Source organism: Vipera berus, assembly GCF_964194415.1.
Source record: "Vipera berus genome assembly, chromosome: 2".
NCBI lineage: Eukaryota > Metazoa > Chordata > Lepidosauria > Squamata > Viperidae > Vipera > Vipera berus.
The window spans coordinates 130,818,852-130,844,179 of record NC_138203.1 but is presented as its reverse complement, the minus strand read 5'-3'; the positions used below and the strand labels follow the sequence as shown (position 1 = coordinate 130,844,179).

At 43.0% G+C, this 25,328-nt stretch overlaps 1 protein-coding gene across 1 annotated transcript; it reads right to left on the bottom strand.

Moving 5' to 3' along the window:
* Positions 1–200: 200 nt before the first annotated feature.
* Positions 201–18,204, bottom strand: IGFBP6 (insulin like growth factor binding protein 6). Its single transcript, XM_081318275.1, has 4 exons — positions 17,637–18,204; positions 7,260–7,411; positions 6,402–6,521; positions 201–3,680 (listed from the first exon to the last, which is right to left on the bottom strand). The coding sequence occupies exons 1-4, from the start codon at positions 18,028–18,030 to the stop codon at positions 3,567–3,569; spliced, it is 780 nt and encodes a 259-aa protein (XP_081174401.1). The 5' UTR covers positions 18,031–18,204; the 3' UTR covers positions 201–3,566.
* Positions 18,205–25,328: the final 7,124 nt, after the last annotated feature.

The following is a 25,328-nucleotide window of genomic DNA, read 5'->3' as shown; positions in this document are numbered from 1 at the left end:
ACATCTTTACTTCATTTGGGATATAAAACATGAAGGTGTTTTGAATAGAATAACATCTTCTCAAATGGTCAAAGCTAACACAGACATAACTGAATTTTTAGACTGAGTAAGTGGAGAATACTTTAGTATTTTCTAACCTGACTTGTGAATTTTTTTTAATAAAAGTATTTTTTTGTATAGTAGAAAATGAACTCTGTTGTGTCATTTGAGAAGTCAAGAGTCTAATCCTGCTTACCGACATTAGTACTGCAATTTGCATAATAATCTGCAAACAACCCTAACCCCTTGACTGAAAAACTTCTACCATCTGTTTGTTGTGTTGTCCTGGTAAGTAACTGAACGGTGAAGTAAACTTAGCAATGGGTTTCCAAAAGGGGGGGGGGAAAGGGGGGGTCATCTTATGTGGTTTTTGGGCTATTGGTTGATGTAGCTTAGTCAAAGTTCAGGAAGATATTTCCTAACCGACTCACTCAGTTTTACAACTGATTTCATTGAGAGATGCTGTGGTTGATGAGAGAACTGAGTGATGAACAGCACCTATGTACAAGTTGAATTTGGCAAATGGATGATAGAGAAACTTGATATAGAAGTTTCTAGTTCACATGTTCCTGCTTTCAACTGACCTATCATTCTACATGCTTAAAAGTCTCTCGTTTGAACTCTTATTAAATGAGCCCTTTGTAATGCCTGAAACATTTCCCCAACTTCCTGTGTTCAAAAAGCTTCCGCATGGCATTTTTCTCTTCATGCCTCTGCAGCCAAAGGATTTGTAGGTTTCAGTCCTTCAAGGTCAAATCTGCCTCATTATTTCTCCCCTTTCTAATTCCAACAAAAAAAGAAAGTTATGGATGATAAAGGTGACTATCTGGGGTTGCTGTTGAGTTTTTAAATGTTTAGCTTAGAACAGGCATTGTCAACTGATTTGGTTCAGGAATTGTGTCCACCTTTCATAGTTGCTACTAGGATGCAAGCAATAAATGTTACTAATAAAGGGAGAATATTTGTAGCACAGGGTTGCCATGAGTCCTTTGTGCTCTCTGAGCTTGCTTGTTTGTTTTCTTGCAGACATTTTATTACCCAAACTAGGTAACATCTCTGATGAAGTTACCTAGCTTGGGTAATGAAATGTCTGCAAGAAAACAAGCAAGCTCAGAGGGCAGCAAGGACTCCTTAACTTAAAATAAGAATTCTTTGTTAACTGGAACTGGTTGACTACATAAAGCAGGCATGTCAAACTCTCGACATCACGTGACGTCGTGCAACGTATTGGAGCTTTCCCCCCATTGCCAGCAATAGGGTGGGCGCGGTTTCATGATACGTCCGGTCTGCGGGCCGGCAGTTTGACACCCCTGACATAAAAGTGTTATCCTACCTTTTCAAAGTTACAAACGAGGTATCTTTCTATGCAGTATGCTTTTAATTAAGAGTGGCAAGATATATCATTTTTTTCCCTTTATTGCATTTTTTTCACTTTTAAACTTTTCTTTGACAATGCATGTATTTTTATCTGTTGCTTGTTTTTTTTCTGTTTTACTGTCGTTATTTTAAAAGCAGTAAGAAATAAAAGGAAAAGAGAGGCAAGGGTGATTCCCTTATCTTTAACCACCAACAGTCTGATTTCAGAGCTTTCATGCTTGAGCAGTTATTATTCATAAAGTTCACATTTAAAATATTAAAGGATAAAAGTCTTGCTTTCAGTAAAATGTCCTGTGACTCAGAGGCTGCTGTGCTGTGTCATTTATCACTGAATTTGATCATCAATTACAGTATAGGTTCAGTTCAACATGGATGTAGGCCTGTCCAGTTGCTCCTATATTAACCAGACGAAGACTATAACATCTGAGTTGTAATACTACAAGAATCAAATGGTCATATATTGCATATGGTTTCTTTAACTGCAACAAAGAAAGGGCAAAGTCTTATCCAAAAAGGATGGGAGAGAACTGAAGATAATGGTGTTTACATGGTCATTATAATGTGGTTTGGTTTGCTAATTGTGACAGTAGCCACTGTGATTTTATAAATCATCTGGTCTGCAGATTAACATGTATGAACCCTGTCAGAAGCAGAGATGTGAGCCAGATCATTTTTCCACTTTAGGCAAGCTTTGCAACTCATTACAATTGCATATTAATTTATTGCCCAACATTATGCCAAATAGTCCAGTAATTTTCTCCATAAAGCTTTTAATCTTATGTTCATCCTATGAAATGGGCTGGACTTTTCCCCCCCACAAATGAGGTATCCAAATGTTTGTGCCGACTATGGCTAGTGAGATAAATACTCTTATTTTCTAGCATCCAGGAGACTGATACAACAAATGCTGTGTTTACATACAAGAAGCCATATCCATCGTACTGATCTGTAAGACAGCATCCATTTGGACAGTCTACCCTTCTTACTGGCTGCATAATTTGCGCCTTTGTTTTTCCATTCCATCTTTCTACACTAGCTTTGTTTTCAAATCACTACCCAGAAAAACACTTGACATTGCTAGCCTCTTAGAAGTAAATAAAACCTCTCAATTATTAACCAGATAATTCATGTTTTGTAAGTAAGCAATCTTACTTTACAAAAGAACTATTAATTCCACTTGCCGGTGAAAATTAAATTTCAAAAGCAGCGTGGTGTTTAAAAAAGCTCTCTCCAAAAGAAATAATTTTAGCTTCCTTGCATTAGGTATTTAAAGTATCAGCAAATCATTAAAAATGGCATAATCGTCAGATTTATTGAGACCAAATGTATAGTAAAACATATAGAAATAGAGACCTATCTGTTTAAACACATTAAATTAAAGCACGTTATGGCAAATAGGGACAATCCATCATCCACTGCTTTTCTGCATGGAAGGCAGCTGCAGGTTTTCCTGTCATCCAGATAACACTTGACAGAATATGCAGGGGAGAGTCATAAAACAGAACAGAAGGGAGAATGTGAAAAACATTAAAGCTACAGCTAAAACCTCCATACATCTCATTTCCAGTATCTGCACCACTTTCACTTTCTTGCTTAAATTGTAGATGTTGACCATGAAAAACTTGGCCACATTTAATTTTACTTCCTTCTACGTTGCCCTTAATGAGTACTACAATTGTGCTGTTAAAACCCTTTCCACAAAACACATCGACTGTGGTAGCATGTATAAGATAAATTCCTCATTCTCCCTTACACATTTTATAAAAGGTAGCCCAGGTATACATACTGCACCTCCAGGAACTGGCTATTGTTCCTTTACTGGTATAAGCATCTTTACTGGTATAAGAGAATTGATTCAAGTGCCAGCATTATTGCTGCAATGCAACTACTGGTAGCTTATTCAACACCCCTCTTCGGTCATGCAGTTAGAAGACCCCAGTCTGCTATTTCTCTGAGCAGCCAGGCCAGTAGTATTATCAGACGCTGTAAGAGCTCCAAAGTTATCCCAGGGAAGGCAGGATCCCAATAAGGCAACAACTGTGCAATAAATTACAAGCAAAAATTTTCCCATGACTGTCCTAATAAGATGAGTCCCCTCAGTCAAGAATTCTGCTGCTGGGCCGTGATGGCCTTCGGCTCTTTCTGCATCCTCAGTCATCGTTAGCAAGCAGGCAGAGGGGGCTCTCTTCCAGCCCCTCCAACCGATGGCCTCTCTTATCCACACACCAGCATCGGCCTCTCTTCTGCCCTTTGGAGGTCCGGCACTATGGAGAAGACAAGACCCTTTTCAACAGCAAATTCACTTTCCTTGAAAATTTAGCAGAGCAGAGAAACAACACCCCCCGCAGAAGACTGGATTTCTTTACATGATGCTTTTATGCATGGAAAAAAATAATAATAAGATAGCTCATTTGAAGCGGTTGGGTGAACAGAACAGATCATAATAAATATTTTGAGGCTCAGTATCGCTGCCGCTGAAACAAGCCTCTTTCTGCAGGACAAAAAAAATGCAATGGCTAGCCTACATTAAAAAGGGAAGCTATTTCTCTCATCTTGATCTCTTTCAAAGAAAGTTGAAACGACGACGAAAGATAGCCAAGGGGTTCTTCAATTATTATTGAAGAGCACGGGATTGATCCATAGCATATTCACACATCCCTCTAAATCTGTGCTTCTCAACCTCAGCAAGTTTAAAAGATATGGATTTTGTCTCTCTCAGAATTCCCCAGCCATTATGCTGGGAGCTCAACTTGATGAGATTGAGAAACGCTACTAAGCCATGACAGTTCAATGAGAATACCCTTGCTGCTCTTTAAGTCCCATCCTGCACAGCCCACCGGCTACTGCTGATGCTTTTACTAATACGTTAAGGAGATGGTTGGATCGGGATGGAGATTTAGCAAGATGTTTGAAACCAAGTTTGGAAGAACTGGAATTTGGTAGGTCTTGCTGAGCTTTGCCATCCAGCAAGGAGACAATCATACTGAGTTATTCCAATGGAATCAGTGTCACAGAACTCCAGTGGATTTACTTCTGTATAAGCATAAATACAGGGAGTGCAGAATTATTAGGCAAATGAGTATTTTGACCACATCATCCTCTTTATGCATGTTGTCTTACTCCAAGCTGTATAGGCTCGAAAGCCTACTACCAATTAAGCATATTAGGTGATGTGCATCTCTGTAATGAGAAGGGGTGTGGTCCAATGACATCAACACCCTGTATCAGGTGTGCATAATTATTAGGCAACTTCCTTTCCTTTGGCAAAATGGGTCAAAAGAAGGACTTGACAGGCTCAGAAAAGTCAAAAATAGTGAGATATCTTGCAGAGGGATGCAGCACTCTTAAAATTGCAAAGCTTCTGAAGCGTGATCATCGAACAATCAAGCGTTTCATTCAAAATAGTCAACAGGGTCGCAAGAAGCGTGTGGAGAAACCAAGGCGCAAAATAACTGCCCATGAACTGAGAAAAGTCAAGCGTGCAGCTGCCAAGATGCCACTTGCCACCAGTTTGGCCATATTTCAGAGCTGCAACATCACTGGAGTGCCCAAAAGCACAAGGTGTGCAATACTCAGAGACATGGCCAAGGTAAGAAAGGCTGAAAGACGACCACCATTGAACAAGACACACAAGCTGAAACGTCAAGACTGGGCCAAGAAATATCTCAAGACTGATTTTTCTAAGGTTTTATGGACTGATGAAATGAGAGTGAGTCTTGATGGGCCAGATGGATGGGCCCGTGGCTGGATTGGTAAAGGGCAGAGAGCTCCAGTCCGACTCAGACGCCAGCAAGGTGGAGGTGGAGTACTGGTTTGGGCTGGTATCATCAAAGATGAGCTTGTGGGGCCTTTTCGGGTTGAGGATGGAGTCAAGCTCAACTCCCAGTCCTACTGCCAGTTTCTGGAAGACACCTTCTTCGAGCAGTGGTACAGGAAGAAGTCTGCATCCTTCAAGAAAAACATGATTTTCATGCAGGACAATGCTCCATCACACGCGTCCAAGTACTCCACAGCGTGGCTGGCAAGAAAGGGTATAAAAGCAGGAAATCTAATGACATGGCCTCCTTGTTCACCTGATCTGAACCCCATTGAGAACCTGTGGTCCATCATCAAATGTGAGATTTACAAGAAGGGAAAACAGTACACCTCTCTGAACAGTGTCTGGGAGGCTGTGGTTGCTGCTGCACGCAATGTTGATGGTGAACAGATCAAAACACTGACAGAATCCATGGATGGCAGGCTTTTGAGTGTCCTTGCAAAGAAAGGTGGCTATATTGGTCACTGATTTGTTTTTGTTATGTTTTTGAATGTCAGAAATGTATATTTGTGAATGTTGAGATGTTATATTGGTTTCACTGGTAAAAATAAATAATTGAAATGGGTATATATTTGTTTTTTGTTAAGTTGCCTAATAATTATGCACAGTAATAGTCACCTGCACACACAGATATCCCCCTAAAATAGCTATAACTAAAAACAAACTAAAAACTACTTCCAAAAATATTCAGCTTTGATATTAATGAGTTTTTTGGGTTCATTGAGAACATGGTTGTTGTTCAATAATAAAATTAATCCTCAAAAATACAACTTGCCTAATAATTCTGCACTCCCTGTAGTGTGGGACTTTTATAAAGTAAGAGGAGAGAGCTGAATTTTCCCATAAATGCCACAAGGGTGGGTTTGCAGAATGGACGAACTTAGGAACTGGGGCTTTCTCTGGCAGACTTAAAGCCATAAGGAACAAGACTGGTAAATCAATTCTCTGTTACTACTCTAGTGAAAAGTGGAGAGCATCGGCAAGCTCATTGGGCTTTGGCCACTTTTAAAATTTTTCACTCACCCTTTCTCTCACTGTGGGAAACTCACTCACTGGACTAATTTCTTTGACATTCCAGCCTAAACCTGAGTTTTGCCTGCACGGGTATGTTTTCCCTCAAAGATTCCAAGCAGCTTCCTTTGCTTTAAATAACGTTTAAAATAGGTACCTGCTTTCGCCTGTAAAAGCCTTTGGTGTCACAGTTGGGAATGAAAATATCTTCACCGTTCATGTAGAGGGGAGCCTTCAGCTCCTGCAAGATGGCTGCCAAATGCATGCGACAGGGACCCTGTGAAAAAGAAGAGCAAATTAGTGATTGATAGGACAAAAAAACACTGCACTGCATGGAGAAGGACAGGCCTTTAATATAGGCATTGGGCTCTAGGTAATGTTAAGCAGCACTCTATGCCAGGGGTCCCCAACCCCCGGCCATGGCCTACTACTGGGCAGCCACCCCGTTCGGAAGTGGGCCACGCAAGCAGCGGGCAAATGGGCACACATGCATAGCTCCATTTGCGCAAGCGGTGGGCATGCAAGCTCACACACGAAGCTCCGTTTGCATGAGCTGTGGGCACACACACCTGCTGCTTGCATGGAACCATCCCCTTCACTCTCCCCTGCCGGTCTGCCAAGCTGGAAAGGCTGGGGATCGTTGCTCTATGCAACAAAAGCAATCATGTTGGGTTAGTGATTCTTTCTCCCTAACATGCTGCCTTTTAAACTCACTATATGTATTTGGGGATCTTTAAAAAGCAGAAGCATCTCTTGGCAATCTCACATGCTTTGCAAAACTACATGCTTTGCTGAATGCGCAGGTTGGGAGAGGGAAACTGAGATGCAGATCCCCCCAAAGCAATGAGGTGCGGATCTGTTAGTTTCGTAAGTCTCAGCATTGCTATGAAGCAAAGACCATAGAGAGCAAGATGCATGAATTCCAGCAAGGCATGAGAGGAAGGAAAAGGCTAGCCCCTTTTATTCTCTTCCAGGACTTGGTGCCCACCAAGGTCAGGCCTCTCATTTCACTCACCATATCAAATTCCTGTTTAATACCATTATTTAGGGGGTCTTGTTGTAGCTGGGATTTGTCCACCATGACATCTGGCAAAGGGTCTTGGATCTGAAGGAGGAGAGGTTCTGGCGTTGGATGATCTGTCTGAAAATTTTCTCTTCTGCCATCACCTAGAGAAACAGAAACAGAATTCATTTTTTTAAAAAAATGTCAAGGGCAAAAACATTCAACTTCAGGCCTCTTCACTACAGCACTTCAGGATTTTATCACAACTGGTACAAAAAACAACTTTGCACCAACTTTAAGGAGAAGTTCATAAAAAATATTGGCCTCTAATACTTTGGGGACTGCCCAGTTAGTTAATGTATGCTTTTGTATTTTAATTGAATTTGCATGTCACCAACTCCATTCAAACTTCTGGATAATTTTATGAATTATCTATTCTTTGTAAACCATCCTCAGTCCACAGAATTAAGTGGAGTTGGTGAAAGTAAATAAGTAGATAGATATTGCTGATGAATAGACGGCATTCCAACTCTCTGTATACTATTTCTCTCCATCATTCCATCGGGTTAGAAAAACTAAGAGAAAAATTAATTTTAATGTTGTTACCAGCAGTAGCCACAGGATGTAGCTGCAGTATGTTACATCTATGGTAGGCACTACTTTCTCCATAGGGTCTAATGAGGATAGGTGTGTGTGTGAGAGAGATAATGAGACAGTGAAGATCTAAATCGGGGTGTGTGCATATATCTTGCTCCTGGGTATTTATGTACCTCTAAGAAAGAGGGGGGAATCTAATCAGTGTGTACATACAGGGGTTTCCCCCCCCCATTTAATCGGTTAATCATGTCTGATTCTTGCAGACTGCCTGAGAAGTCCCTGCACTTTTCTTAACAACGTTTTTCAGAAATGGCTTGCTGTTGCATCTTTTCAAGGGCGGAGGGAAAATGACTGGTTCAAGGTCATCCTTCATGGCTAAGGCGAACTAGAACTCATGATTTCTAGCCTGATGTCTTAACCACTAGATCACACTGACTCTTCTCCACATGTAGGAAGTCCTCACTGGGGACCAGAATTGTAACTGCTGCAGTCGTCAGATGAAACACCACGTGATCGCACCACTTAGCAACGGCAGTTCCGGCAGTCCTGGATGTGGCCATTAGACCAGGCCTGCGCCATCACCTCTTCTGCCCTACCGCACTCACCTTAGCTTGAACTCCCCTACCCTCCTACATCTATCTTTATTTTTGCCCTTTTAGTTGCTCTGCACTTCGCTGCCCTTAGCTGATTTTTGCTGTCTTCTTCCTCCTGCTGCTGATGTGATATGCCCGGCCCTTTGCAAAGCAGCTGAGGGACTTGTATGACTTTCATAAGGCTGCACACTGACCAGCAGTTGGGTGCGCCTTATCAGCAGGAGGAGGAGGAAGATGGCGAAGGTTCATAAAGGAGGTAGCAAGGATGCAGGGTGGCCAAAGAGACAGAGCAGGGTGGAGCTAGGTGGCCGGAGGGGAGAGATGAAATGCATTCTGAGGTTGTAAATGTGGGCATTCTGCCAAGCACCTGAATCTGTTGTTGCTGAACAAGCTACATACATTCCACTCTGGATCACATGACCAAGAGCTTAAAATGGAGGAGCCAGCAGCATTCCAAGCCGCTGCTCCACTGCCTCACCTACAGATAGTCCTTAACTTATGAACCTTAAGTTATGAACCTCTGAAGATATGACGGCTTTTGAAAAACTGACTCACAAACTGTCCTTGAAGTCACAACACACACATACACACTCACAATGCGGTCAATTTGGTAACTGGTTCACATTTATGATGGCTGCAGCAACAGTTGTGGCTAAGGGATCACGATTTGTGACCTTCCCAGCCAGCTTCTGACAAGCAAAGTCAATTGGGAAGGCTGGATTCACTTATTGACCATGCGATCTATTTAACGGCCATGGTAAAAATTGGACCCAGTCACATGACGAACTGCTTTACACTGACTTATGACCACAATTGAAATCGGAATTTCCATCATAGGTCAAGGACTACCTGTAGTGTGTTATTTTTCCTAGAGACTACAGGTAGTCCTCAACTGACGACCACAACTGAACCCAAAACCGATGTTGCTAAATGAAACATTTGTAAGTGAGTTTTGCCTCATTTTACAACTTTTCTTGCCACAGTTAAGTACATCACTGCAGTTGTTTAGTAACAAGATTGTTAAATGAATCTGGCTTCCCCATTGACTTTGCTTGTCAGAAGGTTGCAAAATACGATCCCAGAACACAACAGCTGTCATAATTGTGAGTCAGTTTCCAAGCATCTGAATTTTGATTACGTGACCATGGGGGATGCTGCAATGGTTATAAGTGTGAAAAATGGTCATAAGTCACTTTTTCCAGTGCCTCTGTAACTTTGAATGGTCACTAAATGAACTGTTGTGAAGACTACCTGTATTTCTCTGCAGTCCCCAGCAAATCTGGCTCATTTCCAAATTCAATCTCTCTTTTTCTGGCTTCTGCTTTTTACAGGAGCCATCACCTTTGTGAAAATTAATTGTTCTTTCCATGTCTACAATTAATCAAATTATGGCCTCCCTCCATAATTCAGGTGATCTCGACTAATGAATGCCACCACCAGCCTAGCACCAGGCACCAAAGTCAGCCTAGGAATTTCTAGATTACTGAACTTCGAATAGTTCAAAGGCCAGCTTTGGTGAGAGACTCCGATAGCCACTCTCTCCAGGTGGTGCATAGAACTGGTCCCCAACTCAAATGTAGTAGATACGTTATATTCAAAGTTATGTTCTTCTCCTGCTTTCTAAATTACCTAACTTATTGACAGGTTAAAGAGACCTCAGGTGGTAGTATCAAAAGTTTTTTTTACCACAATAGATATTCCCCATTTGGGGATTTTTTTGTGTGTGCTGGCCAATGGAGCCATTTTTAACATTGTTAGCTTTATTTTAAGTTCTTGTACACAAATGTCTAGTGCAGGGGTAGGCAACCTCAGCTCTTTTATGACTCATGGACTTCAACTCCCAGAATTCCTGAGTCAGCTGACTCAGGCATTCTGGGAGTTGAAGTCCATGAGTCATAAAAGAGCCGAGGTTGCCTACCCCTGGTCTAGTGCATGAAGATGTAATCCTGCACACCTATTGGATACACATTGTCTGATTGCCACCCTAGGTTTCCTACTTGCTGATTCTGAAGGTAGCCTAGAAACCCCTGCACTGAATAACAAGTACATTATCTGTTTATTTAAAGATTCACTCATGACAAGTATTATCTACTTGATTTTCCCCAAGCAAAGGATTTGTGTCTCTTGTCTTTGATGGAAACAGATTTGACTAAGACTTAAGATAGACAAGACTGAAACCAAGAATAATTGTCACCCAAACAAGGCTTGGTTTAGCTTAACTGTCATTTATCCACCTAACTGACACGCTCTGCAGATTTTCTCCCAGTCCATTCAAGTGTGTAAATTGGTGTAGAGAAAGCTTTCAAGTTACTCTTGTTCTCAACTGCCCCTCCTCTCTTTTTCCTATTTTGTACTTCCTCATTAATTCTTCGAATCAAAAGCTTGTGGAGTTCTATAAATCATATGTGGGCCTAAGCATTTTCTTAGTCTAGAGATTTTACGTATTTTTTTTCTCCTACCAGCTAACACTGCTGCTTTTGCTGGTACTGTCATCAACTGTATTGAACTTCTGGAATTGGGTATGTGTAGTTTAACGAGGAGAAGGGTGAGGGGTGACATGATAGCAGTGTTCCAATGTCTCAGGGGCTGCCACAAAGAAGAGGGAGCCAAGCTATTCTCCAAAGCGCCTGAAGGCAGGACAAGAAGCAATGGATGGAAACTAATCAAGGAGAGAAGCAACCTAGAACTAAGGAGAAATTTCCTGACAGTTAGAACAATTAATCAGTGGAACAACCTGCCTCCAGAAGTGGTGAATGCTCCAACACTGGAGGTTTTTAAGAAGAGACTGGCCAGCCATTTGTCTGAAATGGTATAGGGTTTCCTGCCTGAGCACGGGGTTGGACTAGATGACCTCCAAGGTCCCTTCTAACTTTATTATTATTATTATAATTTCACATATAATTCACCGGGGAGAATCAATCTTGCATCAAGCAGCCCATTCTAGAGTACTACCATCTCCAATTTAATCTGGATTGTACTAGATGGTCTTCCAAAGATAGGATTTGACCATTACAGGTAGTCCTCGACTTATGACAATTGAGCCCAAAATTTATGTTGCTAACATTTAAGTGGGTTTTGCCCCATTTTATGATTTTTCTTACCACAATTGTGAAGTGAATCACTGCAGTTGTTCAGTTAGTCACACCGTTATTAAATGAATCGGGCTTCTCCACTGATGTTTCTCGTCAGAAGGTGGCAAAAGGAAAACATATGAGCCTGGGACACAGCAACCGTCATAAATATGAACTAGTTGCCAAGCAGCTGAATTTTGATCCTATGACCATGGGGCTGCTGCAACAGTTGTGTGAAAAATGGTCATAAGTCAGTTTTTTTCAGTGGCGTTGTAACTCAGAACAGTCAATAAATGAACTGTTGTAAATTAAGGACTACTTGTATCAGAAAAAAAATGGCAATGATTGATCACCGTAAGACAAAGATGGTTTGTTGATTATATACAGTAACATGCTACAACAATTAAAGTAGTGCAAATCAGATGCTAAAAATAAAGAAATCTGACAGATTAATTAGGAACACTAGAAATTATTACTTATACTTCATCCGCTTGGTCTAAGGCAGGGGTCTGCAACCTTGACAACTTTAAGACTTGTGGACTTCAGCTGGGAGTAAATGCTAGGACTTTTCTAATTGCCATTGCTTTTTTTTGGGGGGGGGAAAGGGGGAGAATAGACTAATGCTGTATGATCCCACTGAGATAACCATTCAATAAACTTTCTGAGCACTTCACATACAAAACAGCTTTTAAAGACTTTTCCTGTACTAACAAAAGCCTAGAACAGTGAAGGCGAACCTTTTAGAGGCTGAGTGCCCAAACTGCAACCCAAAACCCACTTATGTATTGTTGAGTGCCGGGTGGGCGTGACCAATTGGGTGGGTGTGGCCCATTGGGTGGGTGTGGCTGCGGTGGTAACCCCAGATTGGGTGAGACTAAAAAGTTCAATCAATCAATTCCAACTTTGTGAGATCTTTTTTTTTTCCCCACGAGAAGTTGAAATTGATTGATTGAACCTTTTTTTTTTTTGCACAAGGCAGCGAAGGCCTAAAGTGAAAAAGTTTTATAAAACCGAGCTGAAGGCCTAGGACTGGGGCGACGGTGCCATAGGTTCGCCATCACAGGCCTAGAATCTTAATTTTAAAGATGTGAGGTTAGGTAGCATTCTGATGGATTTACAAAAAAAATATTCCATAAGATAGATTCTGCCCCTTTAAAGCAGAGTTCCCCAACCTTTTGGGCACCAGGGACCGGTTCCGTGGAGAGAGGTTTTTCTACGGACCGGAAAGTGTGTGGTTTTGTGTGCTGCCTGCATCCCACAGATGGAGCTTTGCTTATTTGTGCGGCTCGGTTGCTGGCATGCCGCGGCCCTGTACCAGTCCACGGCCCGGGGGTTGGGGACCCCTGCTTTAAAGCATACTGTTTGTATATTTACTCGAAATAATACTCAGGTGGAAGTACAATCCCTTCCCCCACCTGCAAAATCCTAAAAATATCCTAAATTGAGGATAAAAATATATCATTTAGGTGTGCATCATTTGTACTATTAGCACTACCGGCTTTCCTTACACCTCCGAAATTAAGAGGCTGAAGGCAGCCCTTTCCCAACCTGGGCTTTCTAGAATTGAAAAATTAAAACTCGCTGCAATGATCCCTGGCTGGGTTTTCCGGCCCTAACCTACCCAGAAAATATCAGGTCAGAGCAATCCATCTTAAGAGTTTGCTAATTCGAAGGAGGAAGGAAAACAGCAAGTGAGAACAAAACATTTAGAAGAAGTAAGTCTCTTTCTTTAAAGATGCCAGTTACAGTCAAAACACTCCTCTGTTAATGTGCAAACATTTGAATGATAGAAAAGGTGAATTATAGAAAACAATCTGCACAAATGCAATCAAGCAGCCAGCCAAAGAACTGATAGAAGATACTAACAGAACTAAAAGACCCTATAATAGCAGTGCGGTGGAATCTGCGAATACTTTTCCCATGTTTTCACGTGAATTCTTTTCTCCAGAATTGGTAGCATTTACTCAGTCTAGAAGACTGGGGAATCCACAGTGTGTTCGTGCCATAACATTTCATTCCAAGGCTCTGGCTTTATTATTATTTTTTTATTATTTACTATCCTTTCTTAGAGACAAGGCAAACGTCTATGAGGATTCATCCAATCTTACAGGATACTAGCACAACGTTGTTGCCATGCCTGGCATACAGCAGCCAGCTCCTGCATTTGTTGACTACACATCCACTATTCCTGACTTTTCATCCATGAATTTATCTCAAACAAAATTAGAATTTCAGCAGCCAGTTGTCAAAGACAGCAAAAAGAAAACTGAATTCTTTCCTCATCTCAGCTAATTTTTCTAACCTCTGAAGCTACTCTTTTGTCACTAAAGCCAATGAAACATCCACAAATAAAAACAGAGCATTTTTGCTCGGAACTATTAAGGTTGGCACACAAGCACCTCACTGGCACTAAGAGACTGTGGAAGGAGAATTCTTCCTGATTTCCAAGGTGCCATTTTGGAATTTTAAGAGACAGACACATAAGGAGACAAGAGGATGAAAGAATGCTGGTTCTAGAAATAATGATTTTCTTTAATGGCGTCAATCAACACAGCCATGTACAAAGGTGCACCTGTCAGGTTGATGGCAGGAACAAAACAGTTGGGCAATGCAGGTAGTCTTCAACATACAATCATTCATTTAGCAACCGTTCAAAGTCACAACCATGCTGAAAAAAATGAGGACCAGTCCTCTCACGTATGGCCACTGCAGCATCCATGTAGTAACATGATTGTGATTCAGATGCTTGGCAATGTTTATGATGGTTGCATTAAAGGTAATACGGTAATACTGTAACCATTACAGTTCTGAATCATCTGGGATCAATCTATTTTCTGGACTAGGTTTACCACTAAGTCCCTGCTGAACTTTCAGACTGGTGATAATGTTCTCTAGGGCATCATTTTTAAGATTAGAGTGATGGGCATGAAGGAGAAGGTCTTCTTGGGATGATTCCATAGCTGGAGAAGTGAAAGAATTGCCTGGGAATAAAGCAAGGGCTTTTTTCCTTAAAAAAAAAGATGCTTCGGTTGTTATACTTTTGCTAGGGAAACTGCCTTGGACTCTGTTTTGATATGGTGGCTCTGAATAACTCATAAATCCTAACAAACAAGAGAGACAGTTTGTTCCACAGCTTAAGAAAAGCAGCACTAGTTTTTCCCAGATGCAGAGTTCGCTCACAGCCCCGATCCTAGCAGCTTCAACCAAGAACAAAAAAAAAATCATTGCTTGAAGTTCTGAAGTAGGGGGCGAGGGAATCTTTTTTAAAATAAGCCACCTGAACCAAGGGAAAAGAAAGATAACCGAGGACCCGTGCATATAAGGAGGATACAGCCAAATGTGTGAATTGGGCCAGCTGACAGAAAATCTGATCAAAGGCCTCCTTACAACACGGGGGTCAGACCAATTCCCAGCTGACCACTTTCAAATCTCCTTTTATGTGGAAGGCTGGGGTCACTGAATCAAGGAAGAGAGCAAGGGAAGGATGGTGCAAGCTTCTGATGGGCTGACAGCTAAATTCAGGCTTTGAAACACACACCTTTTCTCAGGAAAGATGGAGAAGAAGGGATCCCTATGAGCAGGGGTCTTCAAACTTGGCCCTTTTATGACTTGCGGACTTCAACTCCCAGAATTCCTCAGCCAGCATGCCTGACTGAGGAATTCTGGGAGTTAAAGTCCACAAGTCATAAAAGGGCCAAGTTTGAAGACCCCTGCCTATGAGGGATGGAACTCAGCAACCGGCCAGATCTGCTCTGCAAGCTTAACATGGAGCCTCTGCCTTGTGGGGTGAGGGAGTGGAACCACAAACCAACAGCCTCGGACCACACAGTTAAGGGCACTGATTGACAGGAATGGTAGCCCCAAACAGCATAAAATACTCCATAAAGAATGCAAGAAACTTAAGAGTTTACCCTAGGACCATTAAAAATCATTGGAACTTGGCTTTTTCAACCCAGAGTCCCTCAATTGTGCTTCACCACCCACACACTACTCATGACTAGATAGACTAAGATGAGATCTGAACTTTAGAGCACAGACCAAAGATTTTAGATTGAGGGAGTTAGTTTACAACAAATACCAGCAGTTGCCACCCTTTCTTCTACCGTCTTTTTAGAGAAGGAAAACTTTTTATTTAGGAGCGTCTTTGCCATTTAAGGTGTTTTAGTGGCTGTAGTAGGTACAAGTGCCTGAGCATTGGCTGTTTTTCTGCATTTTTCTCTTCCAAAACAGAAATACCAGTCCATCCAGGGATTTTAAGTTCTTTTAACCACTCCTCCTCTATCGATATTTTCATTTTAAAATGATTTTTCACATAACTTTTATTAGCCCTATTTTCCTGCTGAAAGTATGAATCTATGGGGCATAGCCCAGCAGCAGCCATTATGCCAGCCAGCCATCCCTTGGTGGCACAGCTCATTTTCAGCTTACTGATAAGGAAAGAAAGTTCGTTTACTCCACAGGTTGCCTGTTTTCAGGATACACCTCCTCCCATGCAATAGAAGTCACAACCAATATCAGTCTCCGAGGGTGCACAGTGCAGAGTCACAGGTTCTATAATTTCTAGGCATAAGCCAAAGCCAATAAAAGAGGGACAAGACAAGTAATGGCAGATCCAGACTTTACTTGTATTAACCGAGATCAAATCTGATCCCTCCCTTTCCCAGAGTATGCTTCTGTCCACCACAAGCTAGTGGATACTTGCATTTCAGAAGTGCAAAACCACACACACACACACACACACAAAACCGTTCAGGGATCCTCCCATGAATTTAATGGCTGGGATCTGCTTAAAGCTGTCTTTGCCACAGCTGTCAGGGGGCTGGGAATATCTGCTGGGTGCAGCCCAGGGGCACCAGGTTGAAGAAGGCTGCCTTATAGGGCAGGTTCTCCCACAGGAGAGGATGATGTGCTAGCAAAAAGGAAATAATTATCCCTATCACACCCCCATCCAGGCTTGGCACTGAATCAGGTAGTACTTGTTTCAAGCAAAAAAGTTAAGACAAATAGCTCCAAGGATCTGCAGTTGCTCAATACTGGAGCTAAATTTAAATAAACAAATCTCTTATTTAAATATCTGAAATAAATAAATCTCAATCTCTTTTTAAGACGAGATGGAACATCTATTTGTTCGGAATGGTGTAGGATCTCCTGCTTGGGCAGAGGGCTGGACTAGAAGACCTCCAAAATCCCTTTCAACTTTTGTTATTCTGAAACTAAATAATAATCATCCCCCCACAACTAAAATATTCCTTTCTGTCTGTATAAAGAACACATTGCCTTTAATCTTCTACATCCAGGAGAGTTCTGTCATGGGCAAGGGAGGGAGCCCCAAAAGTCATTTCACTCAATTTCAAAATTCAATTTCACCTCGATTAACCTCGATTAACCCGTACCTGAGAAGTTTCTAGTCCTCAAGAAACATGAGCTTCTGTGCCCAGTCTAGTCTGAAGGAATGCTAGTTCCTTTCTAAATCCAAGAAGACTGGGAAGATTAGGTCAAACCGAGAACTTTTAATAGTTCAGTCGCACAATTATACGTTAAAAACAAACAAACACAGGCAGCAATTCTGCAGGCCGTTTGCCGTAGAACCGTTGCGGTTCACGTTTCTTTTATAGGTATAGTAAACCACACAGAGAAGTAAAACGGGGGGGGGGGCTGCAGGATTTGGAGTGGGCGTACAATGAGAGTCGGAATACAAAAGCAACACCTTACCATATTTTACCTCTGCCATGCAAACCCAGATTCCCTATTCAGCAGAAAACCCCCAATCCAGCTGCGTTCCCGGGGGGGGGGGCTTACTTTCGAGTAAGAGCGCCCATTTCTTCACGAGCGATTTATAACCCAAACAACCCTCGCCGGGTCGTAGAATAGTAAAAAAAAATAAAAATAAAAAATAAAGCTCTTGCAATTGGCCTTAGGTCCTTTGCTTCGGTTAAGCACAAAAACTATTATTTTCCCAGTGTTTCTCCCCACTCTGATTAAATCATTCCGCTCGTAAATCTCACCGCAGCGCGTCAGGGTTGTTGGTTCCCCCCCCCCCCCGCCTTACTCCACTCCACTCCGGAGGTTACCAAAACCGGCCCAGCGCGGGTTTGCAAGCCCTCGGGCCTAAGGGGCGGGCCGCTTACCTACAACGGGCTCCATCTCGGTTTGATTCTTGCTGCTTCCTTTCTTGGGTTGCGGGGCCAAACAGACGCCCTTCCCGCGCAGCAGGGCTTGCAAAGGAGTGCGCTCGCCCGGCCGGGGGACGCAGCGCAGCCCGCTGGCGCAGCTGGGCGTATAGACGCCGCAGGACTCGCCTTCCTCCCGGACTCGGCAGGCTTTCTCGTCGTCGCAAGTAGCTTTACGCTCGCTCTCGGGGGACTCGCAGCCGGCCGGAGAAAAAGAAGAAGAAGAAGAAGGGCAAGCTGCCCCGACGTCGCCGTCGGGCTCCGACGCGGCGGCAGAAGCGGCACATGCCGTCGTCGGGGCCAGCCAAAGCAGCAGCAGCAGCGCCGTCCCCAGGCAGCGAGCGAGGAGCATCGTGCACCCGACGGCCTGAGCGCTCGGAAACGGCGCGCTGCAGCCGAGCGCCTCTTAAATGCCGCGGCCCAGCCCACGGCTCGCCGGCCTCCTTCCGCGCCAGGTGTAGCCAGCCCGGTTGGACAGCCGCCAGCCGGCGGGGTGTGGCTGCCGGCTGCCAAAAGCCGACCGGCGTTTTCTCCACCGCTTATTCCCTTTACTCCTAGGGCAGGGGTAGGCAACCTCGGCTCTTTTATGACTCGTGGACTTCAACTCCCAGAATTCCTGAGCCAGCATAGCTGGCTCAGGAATTCTGGGAGTTGAAGTCCATGAGTCATAAAAGAGCCGAGGTTGCCTACCCCTGTCCTAAGGAAAGGGAGCGATCCGACCAAGTCTAGCTGAGGCCATCCGCTCCCATGGAGTTCAATAGCTGAGGTTTTCGGGGGAGGCGCGCGGGGTGGGGGCTGAACCGCACGAAGAACTGCCGCCTTATCGTGTGCGACGTCGTTCCCGGCATGTAGTACCGTACTAGGACTTTATGAACCCAGGTCAGACTTCGGGGTGATCCGTTGCAAGCAAGGCAAAGGGTAGCGGAAAGAACGCCGGACAGGAAAGCCGAGAGCCTGGATTCCAAAAACCGTGCCCTCCCGGAGCTGTGGCTTGTGGTGGGAAGTGATTGCGATGCTGTTGTTGCGCCCCCCCCCCAACGTGCTTTTTGAAACGGAGAAAAACCCCTCTTACTCAAGCTTTTCGGGACTTGTTAACTACGATCCCGTTGATCGTAGCTAAATGATTCTACATTGCGACTTTTTCACCCCCCCCCGTTGCAAAGACAGGTCGAGAACGCAGCCTGCAGGGCGGTGGGCTTTTATTCATAAGTAAGTAAAGGTTAACGCCTCACACACACACCCCCACAAAAAATATGCAGAATTTTATTTCAATTGCTTTGTTTTACAATGCTTCACCAGTTGGATTTCTTCCTAACACAAAAGTTAAAACACTTGTGTGGGGGGGAGAAGAGCGGAGGGAGAAGCCTCACCCTGAGCCCCATGTGCTTGTGGTTTTAGGCACAATTAGTGGGAATAAATTGCTGACACGTTAGCTCCTCTCTCCTTGCAACCAAAGGAACTCATTTTTAAAAACCAATCCCTTTGCATCTCTACCCTTTATAGCAGCCTGACTTCTTCCTGGCAAGGTGAGGACACAACATCGCTTTCCCTGCATTCGGGAGTTTGTGAAAAAGACAGGTGGGAAGCCAGGTTTATGAAAATGGCAACTTAAATCTTTTCTGAGAAAGTGTGCAAAATATGTCAGAATCTTTCAATAGCACTTTTACAGCAAACGATTCTAAATTCAGTGGGACTTGAGACAACCTATATGACTTAGTATTGCCACTCTATGGCTCTTTTCACAGAGATCCTAGGTTTTTGATTGCTGGACATAGATAGCATCGCTGTTAATTAAAATCAATTCCACTCTTCATTGACCTGTCAATGTAGCTGTTTTTGGCAGAAATCGGGACATTCTTTGCCACTTCCATGATTTTTTTTTCCTGACTTCCCAGTCTGGTCCCCAGCCCTGGAATTTCCTGATAGTTTTCCACCCATGTATTAACCAGGTCTGATCTGCTTAATTTTACAAGATCAGCCAAGTTAGTTGCTGCCTTCCAGACTTTCATTTTTTAGGCAAGTGACAAAGTGCTAGTGCCAGATCCTAGCAAAATATTTGCATATCAACTCCAGAGAAATTGGTGGGGGGGGGAGAAAGGGCTGTAGGCCAATGCTTTGTTTGGAAGTGTGCCCAGTTGCCCAAGAAATAACCACAAAAGTAGGTTTGGGAGATAGCATCCTACAAGGTTGAGATGTGTAATTCCAGTGTTTCTCCCACCTCCACCGCTTTCATCTTCTGGTAAACTGGATATCCTGTGATGGGCCCTGCCCACCATTGCAACCACTTTGTGAACAAGCTTGCCATGAACACAATTTTTGCAACAAGAGCAGTCTCAATGCTATTGAGGTTCCCTTTCTTCCCACTAGCTCAAAAGTAAGGTTTATCCATGTTCTAATTATATAATTTGCTTTCTTCAAAAGTTGGGGAATGCAAACCAGGAGTTCATCAGCAATGTCCATTTGGGTGGGTGGGGCTGCCAAGCAAGCATACGAGTCTTGTAAAGTCACTTTTCAAAACCAACCCAAGTGATGATATGGTTATTATTATTTTTTTTAACCACAGGCCAAGAAGGGAAATAGCTGGGCAATTGGATTACGCAACGTAGTTTTAACCATTCCAAACATTCTGCCTGGATTGAAAATGAAGACTGGGTGGAGGGGGGGGGGCAGAGAGAGAAATGAAGACGGCCCATCTCCAAGTCCCAAGGAACAGCGGGAGGAAAACAAACAGGACTTGGCCAGGAAATTGTTGGCTGATTGCAAGCTTTTTGTTTGTTTATAAATGAAAGAGTTCTGAAAATATTCCCAGGGAGCTTAGATTAACTCAGAGGTACAGAGCAGTTGTTAAATCTAGCTTGAACTACTTTACAGGGTTCTAGTGAGGATAGAATTAGGCTACCAGATCCGACTTGCAAGACCTCAGCCAACCATGAGGGGGCAGGTAAAATGAGATGACTCTCCCAACCCTGACATATAAGGTGTATTTTGGCCTCCTGGGAGAAGGGCAAGCTACTTTTAATTAGCTGCCGATGAGGCCACACGTTGTCCAAAACTAAGATTTGTTTAGACATGGTCTATTCAACAAAATGCAACTGACTAGGTTTATACAACACACTTAAGTTACAAACGAGAGCTTCCAAACCACACTGGCTGGGTTCGCGCACAACATATTAAGCCAAAGCAAACCACAGTTGGGCGTGTTATCTGGCCTGGTGCTCGAAATGGTTGGCATAATCAGATGTGTTATACAAACCAATTTGATAACTAGGCTGACTTCTTTGGTGGCATAGGGAGTTTTGTGAACCAAAACAAGTATACTTATCTTGGGGCTATGTGTAGTTGCAAATCCAAACATTAGGTTAGCTCAGTCAACTGCAGTTTAGTTCCTGTATAACAGGAGGGAAGCTTGGGGGGGGGGGAATGTTACTTCTGGCATCCCATTTATTACCCTGGAGCCCTATTAAAGTAGGGAAAGCTGAAGATTAGGGATTTCTGAGAATTTTTTGTAGAGGTTAGGGAGGGGAAAGGGTGCCATTAAGTTTGCAGGGACTTACAACTCTTGCTGTGCTCTTTAAAAATTCCAAACCTTGGGAAACTGATTTCCCAGAGGTTTTTCCAAGTCAACAGTAAAAAAAGAAATACAGGCATTCCTCGATTTCGGAATACAATTGGGAACTTCCATAGCTAAGTGAGACAGCTGTTAAGCGAGACACACCCAACGTTTTTTGCATTCACACAGTTAAGCAAATCCAGTTTCCACTATAGACTTTGCTTGTTGGAAACCAGCTGGGAAGGTCATAAATGGCAATGACATGACCCAGGACACTGCACCCATCATAAACAGATGCCAGTTGCCAGGTGCCTGAATTTTGATTACATGCCTATGGGACATTGGGACGGTCATGAGGAGGACCAGTTGCAAGACATGTTTTTCAGCACTGTTGTAACTTCAAATGAAGGGTAGTGAGTTTAGGACTACCTGTAACAACCACCTGCAAGGCCTTGCCTTCAACAGCAAAAAAGAGCCCAAATGCTCAGTCTCACCACATCCTCTAAAACTCTTAGCCGAGCCTTGGCAGTAAAATGCAGCTGCCCAGACTGGAGGTTACCTGCCTCTTTTGAGCAAAAATTTTGGACAAAGTTATCAAGTTCGGTGCCCTCTTCCTCATCTTGATATGAGGGTTAACAGTTTGCCGTGGGCCCATCAACTGTTCAAGCCACATTAAATCCGTGTTTCCTAAATCACCGTGCTACAACTGCAAGCAAAAATAAGAAAAAAGGTGCCCCTGAGCATGTGGAAAGCGTGTTCAGCCCTTGGAAAATTGGCCAGCTGCCTAGCCAGGTTCTGTCCTTCAACCAACCCCTTGATCTGTAGGCCCCCACCTAGATGAGATGAAGCGTTACAAGATGGAGACAAGTTTCCTTTCTCTCTCTCTACTGTATCTGTAGCTCAAGAAATTGGGATTTTTGAAAGGTTGGCAATCCTGGTGATCATTAAACTCTAACTTCAGAGAGAAAGGATGCAACAGATAAGCTCCAACATGGGCATGTAGATTCACTAGGGGGAAAAAATAAATAAATTCCAGTGTGTTGTTCCTGAGCCATTGGCAAAGATTTCTGGCTTCCCAGAAATCATTGGAAGAAGCTAACTGAAGACTCAGTGCTGCAGATCAAGGCACAGATCCTGCGGCTGGCTCAGAAATTACTAGCCTGTTTCTGGGTTGGGTCATAGAACATACAGAATCATAATGTGCCTTGTTTGGTTTATGACCGGCGTGTCTTCTGAATCCAGCTCTCTGAAGGGTTCCGAATTGACTTCTGTCTTGAAATGCCACATTCAGTTAACTGTTCCAGCATTTTTCAACCTTGGCAATGTTAAGGAGTGTGGACTTTTAATTCCCACGCTGGCTGGGGCAGTGTGGAAGATGAAGTCCATACATCTTAAACTTGCCAAGGTTGAAAAATACCGTAGAGACAGTTTTGCTAGCTGGCTCTGGCCTTGTGGTTCCACAAATGGGAGCAAACGGTGGCTCTTGCATAACTTTTAACAACATGTTCTTGAATTGAATTGGGCCACCCGGGGTTAGGATTTACAAGACTTTATAGCCAGCATTAGAAGATCACAAGCTGGGCCAGAAGCAATGCTACACCATAATGTGGCTAGTTTGCTTTCGGCCTAGTAGGCTGTGGAACTCGGCCAATTCTGGCTTGTGCAATAAACCATATTGGCCTAATGCTATGCCTGAATCAAGGTACAATTTGTTCGTTCTGTTCCTCTCCCCATTACTATCTCCTCTAGGGGTACATATTATAATCTAAAATACTCTGTGACTCAAATGAAGCGCTGCAGTCCCCAAGAGCTTTATTTGTTTAGTTCATATTCTGTTTTTTTTGCAGGAACTCCAGATGATCTCTCCCCCACCCCCAGCTATGCATCAATGTCACTCTGTGGGCTCCCTTGAGCAAGGGCGGACTTTTTATCTGTACCTTCAGTCTTTGCAGCACATCATCTATGTTCACACATTGTCCAGGCCTACAGCTTACTGAATCACGACTGAGTTCACACAACCACTGAGTCACTGTCTGCAATTGCATAATGCACTGAGTTAGAAACCCAGCAGTCACCTTTTAGTCTAGTTAGTATGTGCAAAGGCTGGTCTTTAAGGTACTACAGGGAATCTTCTTCTGTAGCCTCTGGAGTAACATGGCTGCCCCTCTTAAAAGGCAGCCTGGAATGAGATCTCTCCCTGCCTTCTATTGCTTTTACACATTCGGAAGAGATCACCCAAACATACTGAGTGCACATGCCCTTTTATAGCCTTAGAACAGACCTTTGCAAAAGCCCTTCTACACTCCCATCGGCAGCAATCCAGAGCTCCTGACTCCTGGCACTTGATCGTCCTTGTGCCATGAAAAATAGGCCAGCTCCTGGGATTCAGAAGAATGCTCTCTGACCCTCGGAGAGGACGTGTTTTTCAGGAATGATATGATACCACCGCACTCCACCCCTCCTGCAACTGCAAGCCCATTTGGCTAGCGTGAAAAAGTTGCAAAGTTTCAGGAAGAACAAGGTTGGGGAGGTGGGACCCATCACAGAGAGGCCAAGTCCTCTTTGATGCTCATCTGGAACTCTGGTCATATCAATCTTGAATAGCTTCTGCTGCTGCTGGGCTGTTCATGGACCTGGATTGCTTGAGAAGATGATTAGACTTTAATCTGGGGAGAAAAAAAAAGTATCCTCCAGGCCATTCCCCCCCCCCCTTAAATCTCTGGGACGGGTGCCTGGCATTCCTGAAAACTAGAATTTTGAGTTGCTTGACGGAGTTACTGCTTTTTGTTTAAGAAAAACTAAAGTATGCTTGAGTTAAAACCAGGGACGTTATTTTCACTTAGAGCATACTTGAAACCTATAACCAAATCTGACAGATTGATGAAGTCAGCCTTAATTCACTGTTTTAATTCCATTACTGAACTCTTCTTGGCCGCTGTTACCAGAGTGTTTGAAATCAATTGCTGGCCTCCATAAACCGAGTGCCACCTTTATTAAAATTTCCTCTCCTGCCTGCTCTGTATTACCTGATATGTGTTACTGCCATAGTGGACCTTTTTGCTAAAATTGCCATCCTTTGTACCCTCTTTTTTTTTAGCTGAATGTCTAGACGTGTTTTTCTCTTGTGGTTTGAGACCTCAATAGTAGAACTGTTTTAAATATTATTATGTCTTCTGGAGGAGGTAACCTGTCCCCAGGTAGACTAGTGAGATACTAGAGAAACTTTTGACGACCCTCGTCTCTTTATTTACATCCGTCCAGTCTGCAAAAACATTTTGTTTTATTGTTTTCTGAGATGGGCAGGAGAATAATTACCTGTGATTTCCATGAAGATATGATATGATTTTACTTGCTGGCATATTTTAATTGTTTCTTCTTTCACTTCTCGAATAGCAAAAGAGCACCATTTCTCCATCAGAGCTGATTACAAAAGACATAAAATTACAAGGAAACCGAGTTGCTCTGTGAGTAAGAAGGGCAGCTTCCAAATTGAAAATGTATAAAATAAACAATAATTAAAGTCTACCTAGAAAAAGTGAAATGGACATAAGGATCAATAAAAAAGCTTTGTCAAGAGATTGTTACTAATTCACTTTTGCCAAAATCAGCATGAAGAAATAATATAAGCAGAATCTAGCTGGCTATAACAGCTGCTTTTTTACTCAAAGCAATTTCCTTATAAAAAGGTTGAATAAAAATAGCCACGTAGACAACCTCTTCCTGGAATTTAACTTTCTGTCTGGATTCTTATTTGACGCTAAGTCATTAGGGCTGGTAAACCATAGTTTATGGCTTTATGCAATGTGTGAATCCAACCAATTATAGCTTAAGTTAACAATTATTGGTAACAATGTACATCCTAGCTGCACAATGCTTGAAACAAGTAAGCTTAACACTATTGCATTTGGTTCCGGCTTTTCTGACTTTTTATTTTTAGTATGTTCTGAAATTTAAAAATTATCCTACTGAAGATAAAAGAAATCTTGGTTACAACATTATTTTCCTCTTTCACAAACAATTGATTTTCTAATGTCAGTATAAGATTTAGAACACAGCTCTGCCTGGGAGCCTATCCCATCAATGTGTTCTTACCCATTGCT

Coding starts and splice junctions, on each gene's coding strand:
- IGFBP6 (XM_081318275.1), bottom strand. CDS start 18,030: ATGCTCCTCGCTCGCTGCCTGGGGACGGCGCTGCTGCTGCTGCTTTGG. Junction 6,522..7,259: donor TTAAACAGGAATTTGATATG/GTGAGTGAAATG, acceptor TCTTTTTCACAG/GGTCCCTGTCGCATGCATTT. Junction 3,681..6,401: donor GCTTTTACAGGCGAAAGCAG/GTACCTATTTTA, acceptor TCTTCTCCATAG/TGCCGGACCTCCAAAGGGCA.